Raw genomic sequence first — 25,876 nt, 5'->3', positions numbered from 1 at the left:
CCGCGGCCCGACCATCTAGAACGCCGAGCTCAAGGATTGTGAGCTATCCATCATATCATCGCATCTACCAGATTGGTAACAAGACTGTCCCGCTACCCCCTTCCCATCCAAGAGACTAAGATTCGAGGGGACCCCTGAGTCCAGACCTCCTTGTACCATTCTACCGTACTTAAAGATTGCTTATAAAGAACGTTAAACCTTATCATTGTGTGGTGTACGTCTGTGGGGGGGAAGTTACGTGTCTGTACGATCGCTGGAGACGGCTCTCCCCGGAGACCTCTCCTCTTGTCCTCGGCCGACCCTCCCGGTCCGTCTAACATGGATTTGAAACATTATACCCTGAAAAGTATGGAAACTTGCCCAAAAATGTTTTTGAGCTACCGTTTGGTGGTGTGGGACAATGTTTCCATTGGTTAGAAGTTAATATATTTCTAGGATTTGCAGATTTATGCAAGAAATTATGACCATAGTGATTAAAACAATACATTTGTTCATAATCTAGTAGGCGGCTGCCTGACCCCACCAACATCCTTAGAGATTCACCCTGTGTTTGCACTCGATTTACTGAGCAGTGTTGTTATTATTTTTAACTCGAACAGTGTTCATAATGTTTTTAAAATGATTAGCGATTTTAATGACATTTGATCTTGCTATTTTGCACACTTACACTGTTACCTCACGGCTCCCGCCTCGGTCCCCGCAGCTGTGTGGTTTGAGTGGAGGGCGTGGAGACCTGCACCCGAACGCGCAGGGCGGTTCCGGCACCACATGGGGCGGAGCTGATCTCAAGCTCCATTTCCTATATATCCCATGTGCCAGAGAACGCGCAGCGGGCGCGCCGGTGGCGCGCCTAAGGCAAGCCCGTCTGCGCCTGGCCCACGCCCAGCACCGGTCACTATGCCCAAATTGACCTAATAAAACGCCGTTGCTGGTCCAGAGAAAGTCTCCTAGACCTCTATTAGCTGACAACCACACGAGGTATAACCCTACGCTAACCCAGCAATGCTGTACTTGCCCTAACTGCCACTTTTCCTTGCACCCTTCGATACGTAATACATGCAGGGATACCAGAGAGAGCCGCCGTCTAACCCACCCGCGTGAATTAAAGGCTTGCCTAATCAACTGCCGCTCCCTGCCTAAACATGCTAGTGACATCTGGCTCTCCCTTACAATGAATGCTTGAGACCTGATGTTCCTCACGGAAACTTGAACTAAAGAGTCCTCGCACCCCGACATCGCCCTAGCAGTCCCTCCAAACTATCAATTTGTTGGGCTTAATAGATCTGGTTCAAAGGCAGGGGGAGGAATAGCTATTATTCTTAGATCTCATTGGATAATCTCTTCTAGAAAACTGGACAATCTGGGTCCCATTGAAGCCATGTATTTTAGCATTTCCGAGGCAGCTCTCCTCATCTGTGCAGGGGTACTTATCTACAACCCACCTAGCACTCCCCCCATCTATACCACAGAATTACTGTCGAGGCTAGCTGACCTCTCACTAAAACATCCTCACTTTACTGTCCTGGGGGATTTTAACCTACACGTAGATGACAGTAATTGTGCAAAGGCATGTTCCCTGGTAGAAACCATGGAGGGTATTAACCTTCTTCAGAAAGTTGTGGGCCCCACACACTCTGCTGGGCACACGTTAGACCTTATTTTCACAAATTTACCCGGCCTTTCCACCTTGGCCCCTTTCCCTGTGATTTGGTCGGACCACTTCACTATCCCTTTTAATCTAAAACTCACTACTACTGTGACCCAAGTCTGTAGGTTAGAGAGGACAGGTAGAAAGTGGTTCAAAGTAACGTTGGAGGAGCTTGAGCCTGCCTTAGCCAAGCTCATTTGGCAACCCTCTACGAACCTAAATGAGGACGTTGCTAATCTAAATCAATACCTCACTACGGCCATTGAAAACATTGCCCCCCTCACTACCCTTTCTTCAGCCAGAACCAAGACATCTGCTCCCTGGTTCTCCCAGCTGCTGCGGGAAGAAAAAAGTAAATGTAAAAAGCTTGAACGCCTCTGGTGTCGTACCTATGACCCAGCCGCCAAAATAACGTACAGAGGGGCACTAAAAAATTTCCATAAACTCAAACAAACTGCCATGAGGGAATACTTTGCCAGTAAAATTAAATCTGCAGATAATTCTGCCAAGGCACTCTTTCAAGTAGTGAAAGATTTCACCAACCCTGTTGCCCTTCTGCATAAGACAGAACCCTGTCAAGAACTCTGTGATAAATTATCCAATTTCTTTCATGAGAAAATTACTCTCATTTATGCCTCTTTTAACACAGCGCATAACCCTAACACAGACAACACACCCCCCACCGATCTCATGCCCAAGGACAAGAGGCTTAGGACGTTCAAACCCATCTCCTTAGATACTGCACTGAATACACTTCAACTATGTAAATCAGGCTCGCCCTTAGATCCTATGCCTGCTCAAGTTTTCTCCACAGTTGCTCCGGCGATTGTGCAACCTCTCCTATCGATATGGAACTCCTCTCTCGTATCAGGGCAGTTTCCGGAGACTTGGAAGCAGGCAATTCTCATCCCTCTTTTAAAAAAAACCCGAGGCAGACCCTGTTATTCTCAGTAATTACCGCCCGATATCCCTGCTACCAAAACCTGCCAAAATTCTGGAAAAAATAGTACAGGAACAACTATCGGACTATATTGAAAGCAATGAACTGTTACAAGACTCACAATCCGGTTTTAGGACCGGCTATAGCATGGAGACAGCACTTCTAGAGGTGGCGGAGACCGTGCGGGAGACTGTGGACCGGGGAGAGGTAGCCATGCTTGTGCTCCTCGACTTGTCTGCAGCCTTCGATACGGTCTCCCAAACCATCGTCCTGAATAGACACCGTGAGATGGGGATATGCGGCACCCCTCTAGCCTGGATTACTTCCTTTCTTACAGACCGCACACAACAAGTCTGGTGCCGCCCTTTCTGGTCCAAAGACAGGAAACCTCTTGGTTGCGGGGTGCCCCAAGGATCTGCCCTTAGCCCCCTCTTTTTTAACATTTACGTTGCACCCCTAGCAAAGGTAATTGAGTCTCTGGGGGTAAGAGTGATATCGTATGCTGACGATACTCAGCTTATTTTCTCCCTTAAAGATCACTCGCCCTCAGGTTTTGACAACTTTAGAACCTGTCTTTCCAATATCGTGGCTTGGATGACCTCAAACACGTTAAAACTTAACACGGATAAGAGTGAGGTGTTATTTTTTAATCAAACGATTCCCTTACCCCCGCCATTTGGTGGCCTGTGGAACTCAACCCACCACCTTCCCCGGTAAGGGTGGCCCGCAATCTTGGAGTTCAATTCGATAATGACTTATCTTTCAAAATCCAAATTCAGAAAGTCACCTCGGCATGCTTTGGGAAACTTCATATGCTAAGAAAAAGCTCCCCCTTTCTCCCTAAGGAAGCATTGAAGACAGTCCCACATGCCCTAATCACGTCGCACTTAGACTACGCGAACAGTCTATATGTGGAACTACCCGCCTACTTCTTCACAGACTGCAGATAGTGCAGAACGCCACTGCCAGGCTAATCTGCAAAGTCCCCTATCGACACTCTATCTCCCCCCACTTGAAGAAATTGCATTGGCTACCCATCACTGCTCGCGTTAAATTTAAGGCCCTGGTCCCAGCTTTTAGGGCTCTCAACGGAAAAGGCCCAAAATACCTGAGACACAGACTAAAACCAGTCCACTCCTCTCAATCTTAGGTCGAACCACCTTCACCTTCTGTCAACCCCCCCGATTTCGTTTCGCGAGAAAGGGAGGCAGAGCCTTCGCAGTAGCAGTATCAAAACTGTGGAACTCTCTTCCCATCAGCCTTCGACGTATTGATACTGAATCTCAGTTCAGGGGCAAATTGAAAACCTTATTTTCAGGCTACTAATTCCTTCCCCCTTGACCTGCATTCCTCAGCGCCGGGACACCCCCGTTGGGGGTAGCTGTGCGCTTAATAAATGTCTATATAATAAAAATAATAATAATAATAATCTGATGAACCTTCTAAGTATTCATGATCTGTAAACTTTGCAGACATTTTTAAGTCTGACATCATGTTATTACCTGTCTCGAAGTACCAATCATCAGAAAAGGTACTAGATGAAAAAGTCACTCAAGGAAATCTTTAATTGGTGTGGAATCTTCAACAGCTCCGCCGGACCAAGAATGTCATATTCAGTTCTGTCTCAAGCTATAGGAACGGCTGTGTTGTTCACTGATGACAAGTCTCTTTGTTCACGATGAGATGATTTGTAAGGCTTGAGGAGTAAGTTGATATTCTTACTTGCTGTGTCCTTTTTAACATATCTTCCATTTATCAGCATTCCCAAAGTAAATACAAGAGTCAACCAAAGTAGAAGAAAAAGTACACCCAACACAATCCAAAGTTCAATCCATGGTGAAACCATATAAGTCTTTTCTAGTTGATGAAAAGGTTCTGTTGCTTGTTCTTTGAATGTTCTTTTAGTTGGCGTCATTTCACGTTCACTGGGATCCTCGGAAAATGTATCAAAGTTAATTTAATAGCCAGAGGCAGTTCTGTCAATTGTTGGTATTGCTTCAGGTTTCGTTGAAATCACTGGAACCACTTGATTACTTGTTACATTTGTATAGTCAGTTGCTATTTCATTGTAGACAGGCGTTTCTTGACGATTTGTTATTTGGGTCTCAAGAGGTACAAGTTCCATGCCTTTGTTGCATAGTTCTTCTTTTCGCACTGCAGATTCTTCAAACGGGATGAGTCTCTCAGTTGGAACCTCTTGGATAGTAGCCAGATTTGGGCGTCTGCTTTGGAGTCCACTTGGTCGACTACTTCTGATCGGCCACATGATGTGGTTTGACCAGGTCGATGGACACAAACCTGTTCTCTTTTTTACCAGCAAGGGGCGGCAGTAATACTATTCTTGATCTGTGGATGGCTAGGACAGGTACTGCTCGTCTGTAAGAAGGCCCAAATTCCTTCTTGTCTGCGATCTTTTCTCTGACTAGATCCCCAATCTTTGGAATCCAGACAGGTCTTGCTGGGACGGATGGCTTCTCTTCAGTGGTTGTTGGCTTCAGGAGTACGTTACTTTGTCTGGATCTTCAGGAGTACGTTACTTTGTCTGGATCTTATTTCATTTAAGTCCTGCAAAAAAGCCAAACGATCTTTGATATAAAAGGGTTTTTGTTCCACCACTGAAGTGTGACAATCGAGGTCCTGCACAATCATTCTAGTTTCAAAAGGAATTTCATATGGAGTGATACCCCCTAGAGAACTTCTTGGCAGATTATTAAGACTACGTTCAACACTTATTAGTTGTTTGACCCAGCAGTCACCCGAGCGTAGTACCCTAGCTGTTATAGATTACTTTATGTCCTGTTTTTTTCTCTCCACTACCGAATTTCCCTCCGGATGGCATGGACTAGAATACTGCAATGCAACGCCCATGTTTGCCATGGCCTCTTTGTAAGCTCGACAGCTAAACGCAGGACCCTGGTCAGAATGTAGGGTGCAGACTGCGTATGTGCTGATAAAAACTAGCAAATCTTTTATAACAGTTTGAGCGTCAGCCAAGCGCTGAGGCCACATCCAAATGAATCTTGTCTTAATATTTATGGGACCGCATCGGTCCATAGGGACGTCTGCTTGTAGAAAGTCTAATGCTTTCTAACAATGGTGTCTGCACTGGGCTGGCTACACTGTAGTCAGGTATCTGGCGGCGTTCTCTGCTGCGATCTCTGTTGCAGTCATGGCAATTAATTGCAAATGTTTGAATGTGACCATTTATCCCTGGCCACCAGTACGTCTCTTAATTCTAGTATAGATTTAGAGATCCCCTGATGTATCAGACCCTCTCCGCAAATGTGCTTCGTGTATCAAAGCTACTCTACGTTTCCTGTTTGGAATTACTCTATCCCCCACTCCAGGAATTCTAGCAAAAGGAACGGAGTTTGAGTCAATTATGTATGAAGATTTGAGTGGATAGTTTTGAGGTAACGCTGAACCGCTGCCTTTGCTTGTCGCATTGACAGCTAGCATTATTTCGCCATCTATTTGAGTTTTTAAACGAGTGATTGCAGCTACGGAAGCTGTTTTCACAGCTGCCTTTGCGGCTTCATCAGCCAATGAATTCCCTGCAAAGTGAACGCCATCACATTGATGGCTCAGTGTATGGATCATGTGAGCTTTTGTAGTTCTTGTCGTAATCGAACTACTTGTTCCCAAAGCAACTTAAGCTTGATTGTGCCACCTTTTGCATCTTTGTAACAGTTTTCAATCCAGTTCTGCAAGTATTCATTGTAAGATAGAATGCAATAATACGAATCACACCTAGAGATTGAGTTTTAGTGACCATTGGTCAGAATTTGCCATCTTGCCAGCGACCTTTAATGATTGCGCACGCAGCACTATAAGCTTGTTTATCCCCAATTGCGGGCTGTGCTGATCCGTCAGTATAAATTATACATTCATACTGCTCTAGAGGCAGAATTTCAGTAGGCATAGGACATTCATGTTCATATTGTAGAAATTCTTGTGTTTTCAAATAAGGGTCAAAAACGTATTCAACGTCTGTTGCAGCAAGAAAATTAACTCATTGTAACCATCTCGGATGTAAAGCCTTAGCATTTGGAATGCTCGCTTTTGTCACTGCCGCTAAGGCAGGTACAGGAGTAACGACCATTATGCGCTTATCCTGTGCGAGGGCTCTCTCTTTTGCTACTGCAGTTTGAATGGTTGTCAGACTTTTTTCTGTTGAAGTGAATTTTATTTCTGCTTGTGTGTACAAGGGTGATTTGTAAGCTATTGGTACTTTTTCTCCTTCATTAAATGTTAAGGAAGTGAATCCGCATCTTCCTGGGATGATTCGGATCACTAAGTTGCGTACGTTTACGCGTTTTTGCAAATGTGTTGTTGCCAACATGTGTTTGGACTGAACGCAAAATTTCTGTGTGTTTGAGTCCAAATAATTTGTTTGAAATCTGGTTTGATTAATTCGTAGAGAGGTTTAACCCTTTCTGCATAATTTAGAATGTAAGTTCTTCCGAAATTCAGGAAACCTAGAATCGATTCCATTTTTCAGCGTTTTTGGAGGTTGGAGAAGCGCACATTTCTCTAGAGCGCTTGCTGCCCGGCTTTTGCCTTCATTTGATAACTCTTATCCTAGGAAAAGGACGTAGAGGTGGGCCATTCTCGATTTCTTAAAATTGAATTTATACCCTCCAGAGGCGAATCCCAAAATAATGGTGTTCACTCTGTTCAAGTGCCTATCCAAGTAATCGTCTGTTAGATAGATGTCATCGACATATGATAATGCCTCATCATCATAGGTTTGTAGTAACTGTTACTCTGGCTGAAAATAACCCTGTACTATTCTTGATTTCCTGGGGAGACGACATAACTGACGCTGTGTCCCCATGATTAAGAAAGCGGTCAAATACCTACTTTTATGTGCAATGTTTTGACAGAAGAAACCGTTAGAAATATCTAATGTGGTTTTATATTTTTTACGCACAATGTTATTCATTAGTGCTGCACTGTGTGCATTTTGCACTGCAAAAGTTTTGCAACAAGAGTTTAAATGTCTGTAACCTAAAACTAGACGATATGTATTTTCTGGTTTGGAGACAGGAAACAAAGGATTGTACATGGACGAGGTGCATGTTTCAATCACCCCTTGGTATTCAAGTTGATCTAATATCTCCCTGACCTGTTTTTTTAGCTTCTTGCCTAACTGGGTACTGCATTTGTGCAGTTGGTTGGGCTTTTAACTGGATTTTATGTTGAGGAGAATCCTCATCCCATTCTACATGATTTTTATATAATGCAGGTGCCTGGGCTACTGCCAATTTCCTGGAATAGGTATATTTTGTATGAATTGGAATAGGATTGGAGGAAGCTAGAATAATGAGGTCTTCGCCATGTGGGCACTCCATGACCAATTCAGGTGGCCAGTCTTGTTCAGCTAGAAGAATGTCATAACCCTGAGAGAGCTTCCCTCAAAAGAGTGCTCTTATTTTTCTAGTTATGTCCCCCTCCATCCAGAGTGTTACTTTATATAACTTATGTGGGACACTAACCCTGGTATCTGCAGTTTCAACTTGGTAAGTAGATAGTCTAACTGCTCCCAACCAGGTAGTTTGCCATAGCAAATGAAGGTATATTTATTTATACCTTGAAGGAGTTTAGGAATGCCATAGATTGACGTAAAGTGAGGCATAATAAGGTCATGAAAGAACCCCTAGGGAATAGTTGTTCTTTGCAAAGTACATGAGTTCTTGGACAAATCAATATTCAAGCAAGGGGAAGTTCCCTAACTGCTTAAGCCGATTTTCTAAGAAATCGCTGTGACGTTTGGTACGGGTGGAAGTAGCCATGCCTGTATTTGGTCTGCATGGACTATGTTTAAATAAGTGATTGATTTCTATGCCTATATAAGGGCAATGTGAATTGCACCTATATAAGGACATGAATCGGGAAAAATCACTCAGAGCTCATTTCTTTGGATGTCTGGATCTTATGGTTTTTCAGTTATTTCTTTAAAAGTCCATTGACAAATTCTGTCCAATTCACTCCAATGGTCCCTGGATCACAAAACTTCCTTCAAGACCCAAGGCTGAAAAAAAATTTGAAGTTGGCCACCACAAGAGAGATTTCCAGGGATATGCCTATAGTCAGGGGGAGAGACATGACAGCAACAAATTGTCGACAATGCATAACAAAATAAAACAAAATACTAAATAGGTAATTCCGGACCTATACAATAGATAGCGGAATAATGCAGAGTACGTGAATTTAGAAAAGATTGACAATTCACTGCAAAATTAGAGGATGGATTAGTTCACTGAGCTATCCATAACCATGTACTGTATTAAAGAAATGAGACAGCTAACAACTTATCTAAATGCTGTAAAAAAGAGGACTAAAAATTATAGTATTTAGCGGAGTGTCTTCAAAAACCTTGTATGCTCTTCAAACTAGTTTTACATTATGGGCAGATGCTCAGGTATGCAAGGATGTAATTTGATTACAAGAAGTAGTCAAACAAAACCAATTCATGAAAGCACTACACACAACACAAATCAAACAATATTTGTCAATACAAAGCAAAGATAATACAGCAACAAAATGCATTAGTGAACTTAAGTCTTTTTATTTTCCGTCACCATTAGTATTTTACAATACAAATATCACCTTGTGAATACACAAAACCCTACAGAAGAGAACTCTGCTTCACGTAAAATACGTTATGAATGTGTTAATATATACATATGCATTTACGTATATGTTTTCACATATCTATAAATGCATAGGTATATATGTATATATAATTCATTAAAATCTGCACATTGGCAAATATAGGTTAGAATACTTTCTCAAAAAATATGGTAGGAGTGAAACTCAAAGAACATGCTTTTTATGCACAAATAAATTTAAAAGAAATAGAAAATGTTTGTAATTTATTAACAACATTGTCAAGTATGTATAATTAGTGATAAGGTATCAAGTTTAAATTAGGCAATGTATAAACAAAAATAATGTATGCATTCTTGAGAAAATAATTTTGTTTCAGAATACAGAACACAAATAAATTTTTCTTAAAAGGTGAGCTTCTACAGATTTTTCTCAAAATAGTACTTGTTACTTGGCTATAGAAATGGGATTGTGACATCTGATTTCATCATAAAACTAGAAATAAAAGAGCACCACTGAAACCAGTCCTCTGTTCCACAAACCCGCACATACTGCATGTCTGAAGATCATCTTATCTCACAAGTGCTGAACCCTATTAAACAAAACAAGTAAAGATGAAAAGCACAATATGCACAGCTTTTAGGAGGTAGAGGTAAGATTTCCTGGTGAAGTTTCAAATGTAATTTTCAGACAAAACATTTCACAACATATATTAGCATTCATTTCTATTTTGAGAAAAAGGCAAAAAACTCTCCGTCTAGTCAAACAAATCACTTGAACAGAACTCACAACATGTGAACAGAACTCAGAACATAAAAACAAATGTTTGTCTTTTTTCAAATTTAACTTTTGATGCAATTATTTGTTTCATTTAGTTCTGAATTCAAAATTCAGTAACATATACATATAATGCCATTTTTCATGGAATACTTTATTGAAAAATAAAAACATATAAGACTGTCTACTGACCATACAATCAAGACAAGAAAGGCACTAGTAACAGACAAATCTCTTCCAATGTTAACTTTCATTTCCCAGACATGTAAAAATCATCAATAATTTTCATACATATTTTGAAAAATAAAGTTAGGAAATACTTAGAAAATCACTTTACAACAGAGTATTTTTGCACTTTTGACACTGCAGATTTTTACAAAATCAAAGTTATCAAACCTTTCTTCTGCTACGATTTTTAGAACATTGGTGCAGGCGGTAAAAAGATTTCAGCCTTTAACCCATTCCGGTATGTCAAAGCCTTCATAGAGACGTTTCTTAGAAAATGGCTTACAGCCCAATCTTTGGGGCAAGAGATATGAAAAGTATGTTTTCCCAAGAAAATAATATGTTTTTCCCAGACACGACTGGAAAGACCACAACCCAGGATATAAAACGTTTATGAGGTTGCCTGATATACAAAGGAACACGTTGATGGGACATGTAGACAGACATTCTGTTTGCAGGAACTTTGTACAGTGCATGTTAAGTTTTGTTGTTTTCCAACGCAGGTCCTTTGGAGAGAAACAAAATCACAGTGCTGACCATGTAACTTAACAGGTTAGGGTCAAGGTAACTGTTGAAGATGGGAGAGGGAGGAATTTGCTTTATGGCAATGGTCTTTTATGGAGTTCTTAGCACTTAGGATAGCTCCTTCCTCAGTGTAAATTTCCCAGCTGCTATGTATCATTCACAAGTCTGCTGTATTCCACTGTTCGACCAAAGCGTCTTCTAAATGGAAGTGGACATGAACGAGGCCAGTGATAGGAGCGAGGTATCGTGCCTTGAACATTCTTTTCAAAGTACTGAAAGGGTCTGTACCACCACACTTGAGAGAGAAGGTTCGTTGGGGAAACTTCTTTTAGAACCTGAGGGAGTGAAGAATGACACTCATTAGTTGTAACTCGCACTCCCATAATAAGCAAGTCAAATGTTTCAGATTTCTACTTTGAAGATTAAAAATCTGTCTCTTTCTCAAAAGTTATGATTGTGTTGTCTGATTTTATCCGCTAAATGACTATTTTACAATTACTCACACAATTCTACTTAAATCAAGAGTGTACAGACTAGAGACCTATATTTCACAGGACTTGCATTCTTGACAGACCTTGAGATGTGTCCGTACATTTTTAAAAACATTTTTACAGCACAAAGGCACTCGACTGATAAAGGTAAAAAAAAAAATTAAAAAGCAAACATGTAATTGTGACTAAATTAAATAACAATTTTTACAGCTATGCTCATGGTTTAAAAAAAAAAAAGAAGAAATAGCTGCCTTGGAATTTGAGGAAAAGTCTTTTGATGCAAATATCAAATTTCTATACTTCTTTATGTGATTATTCCTGCAAAGAAGCGAAGTTAACACCCGCTCAAACTCATGACTGGAACAAGGGGCTATCTACTTTATGCTGGCGGGCTGTGGTCAAACGGGCTCCCTTCAGCATCTGGCATGGAACTGTCCCTAGCTGGTTAGATAGTGGGAACAGGTCCTGAATGACACTAACCAGGCATTTCACACACCAATTCCCTGATTCCCCACATACACACTCCTAGGACTCAAAACCCACTAACTTTTACCTTACGCTCAATTAGAAGCAGACAAATGGCACCTGCACTGATGCCGCTCGACAGGTCCTACTAGCACACTGGGGTACTGAGCTAGTCGCCGACCACATGCATAAGCTTTAAAAAATCTGGGTTTCGCTGGCAATTGAACGAATGTCGATGAGCTAGATAAAAGGGCAGAGGATTATGCAGATACGATTCTGTCTGAAGAATTTAGCGAAGTAACTTGCCCTAAATGCTTACAAATTCTGCGCCTACTAACCCGAATGGATAAGGGAATCACAAAATGTTGCTTAAGAAAGAGCGTCCCTCGCCATACCAAGGAGCCCATTCATCACACTAACACTTGGGAGAAAGAATCTTGGTGAGGAGGAGAAAGGGGGATAGGCGGGTGGGGCCGTATAGTCTTCCGTGGCTTCTTAAAGCTCTTTGATACTCTCAATATTTCTAGTCTCACTCTTAGATTCCATTGTTTTTATTTCACAAGTAAAACCCATAGTTCTGCGATACACCACCAGCCTCCGGGTTGTAGGAATAGGCTGTGTAATATCTTTATGCACTCCTTTCACTGCTGGCTAATGGTTGTAGGCAAAAGCTGTGTTAATACTTAACTGACAATAATAAAAAGAATTGTTCCATAAAGAAGCAAAGTTGCTACCATTTGGAAAATATAATATGCGGTTTTGTTTTTACACTGTACGTTCACAAAATGTCCTTCATCAAAAAGAAACCTACCATTTACAGTTGTCAACACTACACACAGTAAATGTACATGAGTAAACTTCTTAATCAGCAATGTAAGTTCGAAATCTGGTCTGAAAATGCTGTTTAATTTGTAATTCTTCATCAACACAAAAATGGAGACTTGTCACTTACCTTTACCAACCCTCTCCGAGATTGACAACTATTATTTGCTTAAAACATGAAAGCAATACATTAATTGAACCCCCTCAATACGTGGAATGCAACCATCATGTTTAGGCCTCAAACTGTTGCAGTTAGTGCTGGTCTTTTTAAAGGCTACTCTGTTATTGACTTCAATTCCCCACCACATCATCATTTAGGGTGGTCAAGGGCACCACTCTCTAGAGAAGTGCTCTACGATGCTAGGGCAAGTGTTTCATCCACTCCCTCAAACCAGACGACTGCAAGCCCTATACTGAAATATCACAGACTAATGTCTAGAGGAGAGATATGGTGAGTATCTGTACAGCCAGAGCAGGGAACCAGAGGGAAGAATGTCTTGGATGACCAACACCCCCCTCATGTCTTTTATTTGTTTAGGTGAAGGGATAGATCACGTACTGTCTTACTTTGTCAACAAGCATCCTGGGATGGGTTTCGGTATTTCACCCCTCATTGGCCAGGCTAGCTTGGCTCCAGTGGCACGGCGAGCACAGGACCCATGTCTGGGAATACCAGTCCCACTCTGGCTGAAACCCCGAAACCGGTCTTAGGAAGCTTGTTTCCGGTCCAGTGAGTACCTGACTTGGCAGTTCGGGCTGGACTGTTCCCATGAGGCACATGGTCAAGACTGATTTGCAGATGGCTGGGTCTAAACTGGGATGGCATGGTGAGCTAAAGAATGATCGATTTAACCCAGATCTCTTGACTGGGGGTGAATGTTTTGATTTGTTCTGCATTCCATCCATCATTTGTGTGTCTTTTGCCTCAACAGCACACCATTTTCTAGAAAATAGTTATACTTGCTTCCACAGAAACAGAAGCCATTCTAAATGCCCCCATGCATATAAAATAGCACCGAAATTATGTTAGTTGGATAGGCCTCGTCACCTCAAAAGAACGTCTATATCAAGATACGTGTCAACTTGTCAACTGGTGAAAAGAACATGTCAAACCACCTGTCACAATGACAGGGAAACCATGGCACCAGAGCAATATAGCTGGCTAAGCACATACACCTCAGTAGTGTTTCCATAACAGTTTACCAACCTCCAAATCTGTTGATATTAACTTAAGATTGCCAAACAATGTTCTGGGAAAACAGGAGCTTCTCCAGGCCAGAATGGAGTCCAAAATGCAGATTACCAAATTTCCAAGATCAGCTAATCAGAATCTTGTCAGTGGAGACCCTCAATGGCATATTAATTCAAAATATTTAACACAAGGTCTGTATTGAATACAGCAACAAATGTGAAGAGATCAATGTATCTTCACCATCTTTTCCAGTCCCCAGGGGTTACGGAAACAGCTATGTGTCACAAAAGTCATCTTCCCACAGCACAGACATGCTAAATGAGGCCGGAGAGAATCACTAGATCTTTATTACATTTCTTTCACCTACCCATCCATCCTCTCAATTGTATTTACTGCCATCATTCCATCCACCCATATTCTAGAATTGCATTTACTTTGGCATCTTTACTTTTCTATCCATCCCCCTCTTGTTTACCAGTCTATCCTCTCAGATTTCCATTTACCCTGCCATGCTTTAACCCAGCAGTCCACCATACCCCCCTAACCACTCATCCAGCCATCCTTTCACCTACTCAGCCATCCTTTCACCCACCCATCCATGCATGCATCCTTTGACTCACCAATACACAATCATTTCACTCCCTTATCCATCCATCCATCTACAGGTCAATCCTTTCACCTGCCCTCTACTCACCCACCCATCCATCCTCCCATTTTTCCATTAATGCTACCATCCTTTCACTCATCCATCCACTTATACTTTCAGATTTGCATTTACTCTATCATTTCACCCACCCATTGACCTATCCTCTCACTGACCTATCCTCTTACCCACTCATCCTTTTACCTACTCATCCACCCATCCTTTCACCTACCCATCCACTCATACACCCATTCTTTCATCTACTCACTCATCCATCCATCCATACACCCTTATACCCACCCATCCATCCTTCTACCCACTTTTTCCTCTGTCCTTTAACTCACCCATCATTCACTCACTCATCTATCCATCCTTTTACCCACCAATCCTTTTACCCATTTATCCATCTTTTCACCTGCTCATCCTCACACCAGCCCGTACTCACCCAATCATCCATCTTTTCTCCCACGGAGCCATCCTTTCATCTATCCTGATTTCCATTTACTCTCCCATACTTTCACTCACCCATCCTCTCAGATTTCCATTTACTCTGCCATAATTTCATCCACCAATCGTCTCACCCACTCATACATGTTCCCTCTCACCCACACATCCTATCACCCATTCATCCTTTCATACCCCATCCTTCCACCCACTTATCGATCCAGCCTTTCAGCCACCCATCCATTCATCCTTTCACCCCATCATTTCACCAACCATCCGTCCTTTCACCCACCATCCATTCACCTACTCATCCAAACATCCTTTTGCACACTCTTCTTTCACCCACTCATCACTAATCCTTTCACCTACCCATCTCCTCACCCATTTATCCTCCCATACCCCTGACCACTCATTCACTCACAAATCCATTACTGCACCCACCCACCCCAACACCTGTCTATTCATCATTTTATCCAATCATCATTTCACCGTCTTATCCAACAATCCTTTCACCCTACCATCCATGCATCATTTCAATCACCTATCCTTTTACCTACTCATCCATCCTTTCACTCACCCATCCATGCATGCTTTCACGCAGTCATCTGTGGATCCTTACCCACCCACTCTTTCACATACTCATCTATTCATCCTTCTTTCCCTTTTTTTTAACACCCACTGCTAAAGCGCGGGGGGGGGATCCGGACGCCCATACCGTCTTATGTAGTAACTACATTTTTTGACAGTTGTGATAACCTCAATTCTATTATTTAAAAAACAAGTGGATTTATGCAGACCCAAATCCACAGCAGGTGACTTCCCTTACTGTAGAACGCTTTGGTAGAAGAGACACCAACACAATATTTGCAAAGAAACAGATCACTTCAAACTACCAGTGAATAATCTTATCCGATTTTATTAAATCATTTCCTGGAGACGTCAACCACCTTCTGAGAAAGGGATTAATAAAAGCAGCCAATAATATAATTCACCAATTGTGCTGGTTCCTTTTCCTCATAAATCCAACATCCGGTAGTGGCGTCCAACGCACCCAATTATCATCAACACAAGTGCCAAAGGGTGACAGGACATTTTTTATAGCTTGCATATAACAAAAAACTGAGCAACATTTACACTAAACTGAATACTCACTTGCTGGTTGGCCATTGTATGATACCACCAGAAAAGTCTTGAAGTGATATAGTAAGCCACAACCACATCCACAGTGTAGTGATCATGAGCTAACAGAATACAGAATATCCCCACAATGCTGAGGCTCCAGCAAATCCAGTGGTATATTCGGAATCGCCGTGGTGAATCTGAAAACAAACACAAAAATGCTTCTTAGGTGTGTGAACAATTATATCCCATCATTTTAGTGAGCCACACGCCCTAAACAAGAAATGGAAGGCAAAAATAATTATTTCGAAATATGATGGTTAACCACTTCATTCTGAAGGGTTTTTGCAGGTTTTAATCCTTTTTGCAATTAGGCAGAAATGACACTAAAACATCACAACATTTTCCCAGAAACTGTTCTTTAACAAATTTACTTTCTTTTTTCTCTACAAGCTGAGCATTTTAAAGATATGCAGGGTACATGAATTTCTCTAGATACCAATTAATCAAAATGTGGAGACATTTGGTCCTTTAAAATAGTGTGTTGTGCTAGAAAACATGTTTTCTAACAACTAGATCAACAAAACGTCAGCTGGTGAAAAAAAAAAGATTTCTTGGCCATTAGTTTTGAGCTCAAACTTTTTCTATTGTTATGTTTGATACTGGTTTCCATCTTTGGGGAAAATAGCAGCGATAACTATGGATGAACTCACAAAGATACAAACTAGACAGACAACATCCTGAATTCAGTAAGGTGACATTTGTGAAAATAATACCGGACTTTACAAAACATATAATTGTGAAAAAGTGTTGATTGGCAGTAAGGTTTACATCTGTAGTTTTTTGTATTTAAGGTGGGTGAACATAAATAGTATTCTATTACATGTCCCTTAGCCCTTCTGGATCAGATATTCATTAATTGTTTGTCAAAAAATCCAGAGCCAACAACTGCGTGTGGCTTACAATGTCTCACTGTGTACCAACCATGCATCAAATGTCATTGAAAACCGTAAAATTATTTTAAAAAGAAGCATTCAGGGTAGTTGCACATGTTTACCATAGAATATGTGTTACAGTTATCACCTAGAAATCTGTAAATTAAACATCTAGGGGTAGCCAATGGCTGCAATGAGCACACCACTTTTTCTTACCAAGAATGCACTGCAAACATATAATTCTCCAAATGCCGATGACGTGTATTTGCATACACACCATACAAAGGAAAACTTGAAAACCGTCCAGCATAGCAGAAGTGATTCTGCTAATAGCAATGAGGTTATGGCTAGGCCAATCATTATTCGACGAGCAGCAGTAACATTCGCGATTAAAGTTTGAAGGTGTCACCCAAGATGTGTGCATGAACCATTTCAATAGTGCCTGACAAATTGAGCTACAGATAGGAGATTACAATCCCAGTACCATGTGGTCTTAAAAAATAGGAACTTCAAAGGAACTGCAAACTGTACCATAAACTTGAGTTTCTAGAAGATCAACACTCCGATAATGCAGATTTTTCATTTCAAGTAAGCCAACTTTAAAGCACGTCTTTTGCAGGTACCAGTAAATGAACAGGCATTAAAGGAGATCTATCCAGATGGATAGCCATAGTAAATTAGACTACACTGAAGTCCACACCTTAATGATAGCCTTTATCTACAGGACCTACGATTTTCAGATCTGGTGTGTGATGACATTATCTATTAAGATAAACTTACACCCACAATTTTAAAAACAATAACAATTTAAAAAAAGGAAAGAGTCGCCTGTGCTTCTGTCCTCTTAAGCCATTGGGTTTTGTGTGTTTCATGGTATGCCATTGCTTTGGTGGACATTTTATCAGGGCCATAGCATTTTGAGCATTGTAATATGTGTGTTCCTATTAGAATTTGGTGACGAGTATCAACCAGTTCTTTAGTTAAACTGTACATGCGACAAAAGAGAGGCTTGCAATCGTGAGTCAGTGTGCATTACGATTTACTCGATTTACTTATATAACATTTAACATCGGGAGTTATAGCTTTATTTGGGTTAGAATGTGCATGTTACGTGAATGTCAAATATCCCGTGCCCCTCATTAATCAACTAGGCATGTTCGTTTGTTTTTCTTTGATACCATGTCGGATGTTCAGCATTTTTGTGCACAAATTAAAGAAATGTGCGCCCACACACACACAGACGTGCGTATATACACAACACACGGTTTCTTAAAGCTACAATGAAAAAAATAGCAGTTTCAAAAGACTACTGTGCAATATTTTGTATATATGGCTTTAACTTTCACCACTTACAAGGCAAACTTCATCTTCAGACTCATTTTGTTAATACTCTTCATTGAGGGTACAGCTTAATAATACTATTGCGGTCTGTTAAGCAAAGGATCCCTTCCCCCTGCTTCCGTATTGTTGTAATTCAGGATGTTGCTTTGTTAGGAAATGTTCTTTCGGGACAGCAGGAGCTACACATACACAAAGTTGCCCACCTATTTACCTAACACTTCCCCTAGCAAAAAGCTATTGACTTGGCCATTCCTAGTTCCGGGAAGTTACAACCAGCTGGCGAATACAGGGGTATGGTACGTTTAACTGTTGCTTTAGACCTTAAAGAAGCATGTTCATGAGCCATCTAAAAGTCGACCCCTAAACTGAACACTGGAAAAGCTCAAATGTTACTTTCTCTTTAGATTGGTTTACACTCCCATTTATAAAGAAAACTCCAAATGATAAGAAATTAGAAAATGCAAGCCAGCAAAATCAGAAACGTGGCTGCACTGTCACAATAAAATAAAACTGAATAAGAAGATGCATGATTAGTACTGTTTTGCAACCTGATACAAATCACCTTATAACAAAATCTGTATTCCACTTACACTCTTTGATAAACATGTAGGTGAGTGTTAACATGACAGTGTGGCCACTGTACAGATAGTCTCCACACATGGTGTGCGACCCTGTGATAGAAAGCCCTCCTCCTGCGATCATCTTCATTATCCTCCTCAGCTGGGCTTCCCAATCTCCTAACAGCTGGTGAAAGATACAAGAAAAAAGACTTAATGCCATTTCTTTCTGTGCCATAAAGACAAACAAGGCAGAAAGTAACAAACAATATTACAATACAGGTCTGTGTGGTAGTCTCCTTTTTTATTTTTTACAAGTGATAACTTATCAATACGATTCCAGTACTGGAGCGGGAGCCAAAGAATACAGCAGTGTTACTCAAACATCACTATACCATGTGTTCTGTTCGTCTCAACACTCATTGTCTTTACCCCGCAGGTGATTGTGGGTATGTAAAACAAAAACTTGAGCTGACTCAGTCTAGTAAATGTTACTTACCCTGTAAGCATCGGTTTGTGGCATGTAGTGCTGTAGATTCACATGCTTAGTACAAGTATGTCATTTAGCGTTTATCTCGGAAGTGTGCAAGTTGTTTTTCTGCAAATAATTATTTCGATTCACGAGGTGGAATGACTCCTCTTACTTGGAATGTGTATGGTCCTCAACTATTGTTATATTGTTTTCCGCTTGGTGTGTGAGGATGGAGTGAAAGGATAGCGTATTCTATAGAGATGACCATGTAAAGATAATGTAATGTATGATTTAGATAAAGGCAACCAACACAAGTTACCAGGGAGGAGGGTGGGCGCATGTGAATCTACAGCATTACATGCCATAACAGATGCTTACAGGGTAAGTAACATTTACCGTTTGATAGCATGTGTGGATGTAGATACACATGCTTTTCATAGACTAAAAAGCAGTTCTCCTTGTAGGCGGTGGTTAACTTGAGCTGGGGGCATTTGTTTGAAATAATGTACGTAGTACCGCTTGGCCGGCACTTGTTTGTTGTCATGCCATAGCATTTACACAGTAATGTTTTGTAAATGTGTGCAGTGTAGTCCATGTAGTTGCACTGCATAGGTCCGCTTTGGTATATTCCGTAGAAAGGCCATAGAACCTCCTTTCTTGTGTGTATAATGAGCTTTTGGTGGTATAGGGAAGGGTTTTTTGACATTTGCATAGCAGGTTTGGATACATTTTACTATACAACAAGCAATACTGCTTTATCTTTATGTGGCTTGGAGAATGCCACAAATAGTTGATGAGTTTTCCGAAAGGACTGTGTCCTTTCAATATAGTACATTAGTGCTCTTTTAAAATCTAGCATGCGTAAGCTCTTTCTGCCACTGAGTTTCGTTGAAAAAAAATACAGGCTATTCAATGGACTGAGTCGTGTGAAACTGTGAGACTACTTATGGTAGAAATTTAGGATTAGTTCTTAAAACCACTGTTGTCTTTGTGTAGTTGGAAAAATGGTCCCTCCAGAGCCAATGCTTTAATCTCTACTCCTCTTCTGAGTGAGGTAATTGCAATGAGAAAAGCAAGTTTCCATGACAACTTGTACAATTCCGAGCCCAACCCTAGATGGGGGACTTTTGAAAAGCATGTGTATCTACAGCCACACATGCCATCAAACATATATATTTAACACAGTTTTGATACTGCAAATTTGGGACATTTTTGGTGCCTGCTGGGTGCAGTAGTATTATTCTCTAGTCACATATCCACTGGATAAAATGCTATAGAATTATTAGCATCATTATATTGCTCACCTGTGAACAAGGCTTTTTTTTTTAGCTGAAACGCATAATGACAAACATGCTGCCAATTCATTGGAATAAATGCCAGTACGTCATGGAGTTGTGGCTTCATAATTTTTTGGGTGGAATGATGCTGTTCACGCGATTCTCCATTCCCCTTTTAAAGCCGCCCTGCAGGGATGGGGGCTCCAACATTTGGAGACTTTGTGTTTGGAGATATATAATACACACACACACACACAAGCTGTTAAAAGAAACTGCACTAAAAACGGACATCCAAACATTAACTACAACGCAAAGGTCGTAATCAAATCTATTACCAGAGGACAGCAAACTTTACATGAGAAAAATACTTACTAATGCCTCAAATATAATCTCTGTAACAATGACTCTACCATACTGCACACTGGTTTTGTTAAAATGTCTTTTGTGGAGGCAAGCACACAGGAAATAATGCCATGGTATAAACCATTTATGCAGAGATGCATAGTATAATACGCCATTTCTTACCACGGTTGCTCGTCTCTCGTGAGTTATCCCCCACCACACTCAACATTGGTAGTAAACAATATATTACAGTAGAATGCATACTACATATTTTACACACACACACACGTTTCATTGTATAAAATGAAGTGGTATTAACCAATATTTCACATGGTATCAGTACTATTTTACAAGTTACTGAAATAACGGTGTCATTATCATAATGACGACCGACACAACACTCTGCAGCGCTTTACCATTCTCACAGGGAGTTGCTGAAAAAAATTGCCAATTAAGGACCAGTATATGCAGCAACATTATCTAAATTCTAAACCAGGAAAAGGTGCACTACATATATTTTGTAGCACTAGACAGCATAATTTGACGAATTGAGAGAAACTTTTTTTGATCAGCAAATTGTGGCACATGTTTTCCAATCAATTATGTGGTAAGCGGGGCAGCTACATAGTAGCACAAATCCATTGTCCCGTCAAATTCTGCATGCTGCACAACATAATCAAGAAACAAAATATCCACAAAGAGGCATCTCAAATATTTGGAAGGACCTTTCCAGCGATGAAGAGAACACTGCTAGATTGAAACCTTAAGTACTAAACGTGACCTTCAATTCAGAGGGCCTCTATTTAAGCCTAAAGAAGCTCCCAATAATATTCTCATTGGTTTCTAGTTGGGTTAACACTATTACCTAAATAGATATGTGACTGATGGCTCAAGTCTAGACTCTGCCAGTTTGTGAGGAACTTGCTGCCGATCTTGCTTCTGTGAGCGCATGCTCCTACTCAATCTGGAATAAATGAATCCTGTTTGCCACCTAGTTTTAACCTTCTTCATTTAAGGCCAAGGATTACACTGAGGAGTTCCAAAGGACATGGATGGATCACTTTAGGGAAAGTGCCAGACTTTCTAGTGGAAAGCCTCAATGTTTGCAACTTCAAACATCCGGAACTCCTGCACCACAATCTTTGGAATATCATCTACTTGAACGAGCAAGGAAGTCCAGGATACACAAGTGCGAAGCCTTGAAGGAATCCTCCAGCATCTCAACTTTTGACATCAGTTCTACAACAGAGGAGGCAACACAATCTTCAAATTATTGCAAGAGTTCACAGTTTCTCCTAAGGTTTAAGAGTGGTGCTTTAAATTCTCCTGATTCCAGAGCAACCTCAGGAACTTCAGACACATTTGTCTCCAAGGGTGATTACCCTTGTCTTATCCGAGACACCTTTATAACTCTAGTTTTAAAGTTCTGAAGATCTTCTATCACTACCATAAGAAGAAATCTGCCAAATGCCAAGTCTGTGGTCACGTCACTTCCCTCACCTCTACGGTCACCAGCTCTAGAAAGAGACTTAGAAGTACACAAAAAGCATTCTGTGTCCCACTGAGGCCTACCTTTCTCCTCCTTATTCTCGATGGGTACTGTCTCAATATGAGAGTCTAGCACAAAAGGAGAAGTACTAAAATCATAGTACTCGAGCAAACACAATAATTCACGAACGTCCCAAGCCAGAGGTTCTACAACACCCACCTTAGTTTCTTTCGCCACCGTGACCTAGTGCAGCATCCAGTCAAACAATGAAGGATACGCTAATCTTCAGACCGGTTTCACACCAGTCTCACGCATACACCATATTCCTTCCCAGCAACAATATGGCCCGAGTGTTAACGGGCCAAGGAGAAAGGAACCAGATTTCCAGCTCTGAGTAATACAATGAGTTAAGGACTTGGATCCAAGCTACAAGCCACACTGAGTGTGCTCATGGCAGGCTCCTTGTTTGTCGAATGGCGGGTGAAAGCTAAACCCTCCACCTGTGTATAGAATCTGGACACACTTCAAACTAGTTCAATAAGGGAGTTCACCTTCATAGGCTGTTTGCTTGTTCTGGTCTCTACGTCTGCTAGTCAGAGGCCTGCTGAGACTGATGTTCTAGAACAAATCCCTACTCCAAATAACAGATATTGAATATTGAATTCCTTGAACTTCGGATTAGAATTTGGATCTAACTTATTAGACTGCTCGACCTACAAGTCTTAGTTTCAGCAAATGAGTGGTCTAAACTTTGCTACAGACGTACTCCAAGTTATTAAGTTTAAGACATTGCTTCAACAAGCTGACTAAGCTTTCTGGGCCTCTGTGTCCCACCCCTCCTTAGCACCCTCTCCCCGTCCCATATACAGAGAACACCTTCTTGCACTTATCCTTTAGAAATGACCTGATTAACTGGAGGCTGTGTGACAGCAGCAGACCTAGCTTTTGCAGATCCATAGAGAATAACCAAGAGTAGAGAATATTTCTAGTCAAATACAGACATCTAGCTCTTGTTGGGGCCATGCACCCTTGCTCATGAAGACTGACAATCTTGTAGAAGAAAGGATGAGAGTCCAGGTGCCTGGAAAGCAATATATTTGGGTTGAGGCACACATGTGATGCACTTTAAAGCACCTTCTGGTACCATCCATGAGATGGAAGGGTCCCTATGCATTGGAAATGAAAGTCGCTGAAAGTTAGTAGTTAAGTTTTCAACATAAATGTTTTAACTAAAAATCTCAAGTACAGTACTTTCCTAAAGTTGAATTTGCAGTTTCCACGTAATTTTCTGTAATGCTCATTCGAAAGTAAACTGCATGCATTACTAAGATCACGGTCCTCTAAGAACAACACCTGCATTGGCAAATCCAATCTATCTCGCTTATGTGAGGCCTATTGGTGTTGTCAATGCTTTTTAAAGATGTTGCACAGTAGCGCGATCTACTGTGCAACATGATGAAAACTAAAAACAAAGCGCTAAGGCAGGGCCTGTGTTGACCGTGTCATATCGCTTTTTTTAGTTTACTTTAAGTCATGTTGCATGGCCGCATTTTAAAAGCAAACGAAGCCAAATTGCTCTGTGCGAGCTATTTGACTTTTTAACGATTTTTTAAAGGGGATGTGGCGTTATGGCAAGAACTGCTGTCTGCAGTACTGTACAACCAGTTTTGAGTCTCTGCATCGAATCACCATCCAGAGAGTAGGGTCAAATCCCTTAAACACTCTGCGCTTAAAAATTAGGTTGTCACTCGGTAAAGTAAATGTTGTTCATGCAAAGCGCTCCAATAACTTTGGGTCGAGTTTGCACTATATGAAGAAAAACAGAAACGAATAAGAGGGAGGGGGTGGCAGGGACAGGGAAAACAATGACGAGAGAGGGGGTAGAGAAGCCCTGCAAACACATGCACTCTAAATGAGTGCTAGATATATAATACAAAAAAAACCTTAACCAGCAGCTGCCAGTGTGAGAACACTGGAGCAGAGGCAGGAAACTACCTTGTCAAAGGACGATCCATGGACGACCGAAGAAAAAGAAGAGAAGGTGGAAGCAGTAAGAGGCTTTAAAAATGAGAAACAAGGAAATGAGAGTGACGTGGGAGCCAACCAATGGTAAGCAACAATAAGTATTCGGGTGGGTTCTAAGCAGTGGTCGAAGTGGGCAGTATCGGAAGGGCACGGCATGCATCTACTTCTTAAAATGTAAGCAATCTGTTCCCCTACTTTTCTGTTTTTTGGAAATGTGCCCCAGGACGGCAGAAATAGCGAAAGCTTATAGATAAGTTTCGGCCATTCATGGCCCTGCGGGGACGGCGGGTGGGCATAGAAGGAAAAGTACTCTGTCTCTCTTCCTTCTTGTACAGGGAAGACAAGGACAGTGTCTGCTTCGACGGTGCCGCTGCTCCCATCCCTCTCACTTCTCCCTCTTCTGGATGAAGTTTTGCTGTTTTTATGTGTGCTGCACAAAGCAAGGAGAAATAAAGCAACTCGACTTGTTGCGCCCTGTGAAGACCACGTCGTTCCTGCTTACATTTTACTTAATCTTGCATTCCCTATAAGAACTTAATTTTCCCAAGATGTTATTACTTTTTTTCAGGCAGCATATTACTTGTCTGGTGCATAATTTGAATTGAGTCACATTCAGGTGTTTATAGAGCAGCACAACTGGGTTATAGCTGAAGGCAGTGCGAGTTTCTCTCAGTGGGACGGTATGGTGTTCAGTATGGGAGAGGGTGTGGCAGATGTAGCCAGACCTGCCGAATTTGGGTCTGGGGAACCAAGGTCAGCCTTCAGGACCACTCCAGCTAAACACTCTCCAGAGGAAGCACATTCCCATGCAAGACCTTAGAAGGCCCAGCTAGACAGTAGACGTCTTAGCACCAGAAGGTGGGCCCTAGCAGTAGCAAGTGTTGGTTATCCTTGAAGGCCTGTCCACCACAATCCATCCTGAAGTTCACCTTCAGTCTTGTGGGCAGGCTTACGAAGCAACACACCACAGAGTGACAGTGACTTGGTCACTGAGGTCACAGGACCCTTGAAGTCAGTCTGCGTCACCCACTGGTACCTCAATTGGCCTTGTTTCAGCAATAGTAGTGCAACTCACCAGGGATCTGCAATGCACAATTTGCACACACACCAAACTAAGTTTGCAAACTTCACGGCCTCTCTGCTCCATGCACAAGCACTTTAAACATGTGGTGCGTGCTTTGGGGCCACTAGAATTATGCAGCAAGAGAGACCAAATGTATTCCACAGTGTTGACTAAATTATGCAGCAAACAAAAAGTCTGCAGCATAATGTGGTATATTTTCTGATACTGTATTATTTTAAAATGTTTCTACATAATAAAAGTCTCTGCAAATATTTAGCCTCAGTAGTACCAGTGCAACAGTAAAATGCAGCAGTGAGAAAGGTTACCAGTCAACCTTTGCAAAGGACCCTCCACTTCGCAGCAACACAAGTCACATTTGTTTGTAACTTTTGATCCATTTGAGCTACAAACAATTTATTAGTTAAAATCATCAGATTATGCAGCAGATGGTGTATTATGTGGCAAATATGGC

General features: G+C 41.3%; 1 protein-coding gene across 8 annotated transcripts in view; it reads right to left on the bottom strand.

The window, feature by feature from the left end:
- Positions 1–9,139: 9,139 nt before the first annotated feature.
- Positions 9,140–25,876, bottom strand: part of SGMS1 (sphingomyelin synthase 1) — a 1,111,197-nt gene continuing 1,094,460 nt past the window's right edge. For all 8 annotated transcript variants that reach the window (XM_086921962.1, XM_086921963.1, XM_086921964.1 and 5 more), the window contains 3 exons: positions 18,770–18,923; positions 15,937–16,103; positions 9,140–11,062 (listed from right to left, as the gene is read on the bottom strand). In XM_086921962.1, the coding sequence (XP_086778088.1) occupies positions 10,874–11,062; positions 15,937–16,103; positions 18,770–18,923 (510 nt within the window). In that variant the 3' untranslated portion in view covers positions 9,140–10,873. The remainder of the gene's footprint in view (positions 11,063–15,936; positions 16,104–18,769; positions 18,924–25,876) is intronic.

Source organism: Lissotriton vulgaris, chromosome 5, assembly GCF_964263255.1.
Source record: "Lissotriton vulgaris chromosome 5, aLisVul1.2, whole genome shotgun sequence".
NCBI classification, from domain to species: domain Eukaryota; kingdom Metazoa; phylum Chordata; class Amphibia; order Caudata; family Salamandridae; genus Lissotriton; species Lissotriton vulgaris.
The sequence above is the reverse complement of the archived record's forward strand: the minus strand, read 5'-3'. Positions and strand labels throughout refer to the sequence as shown.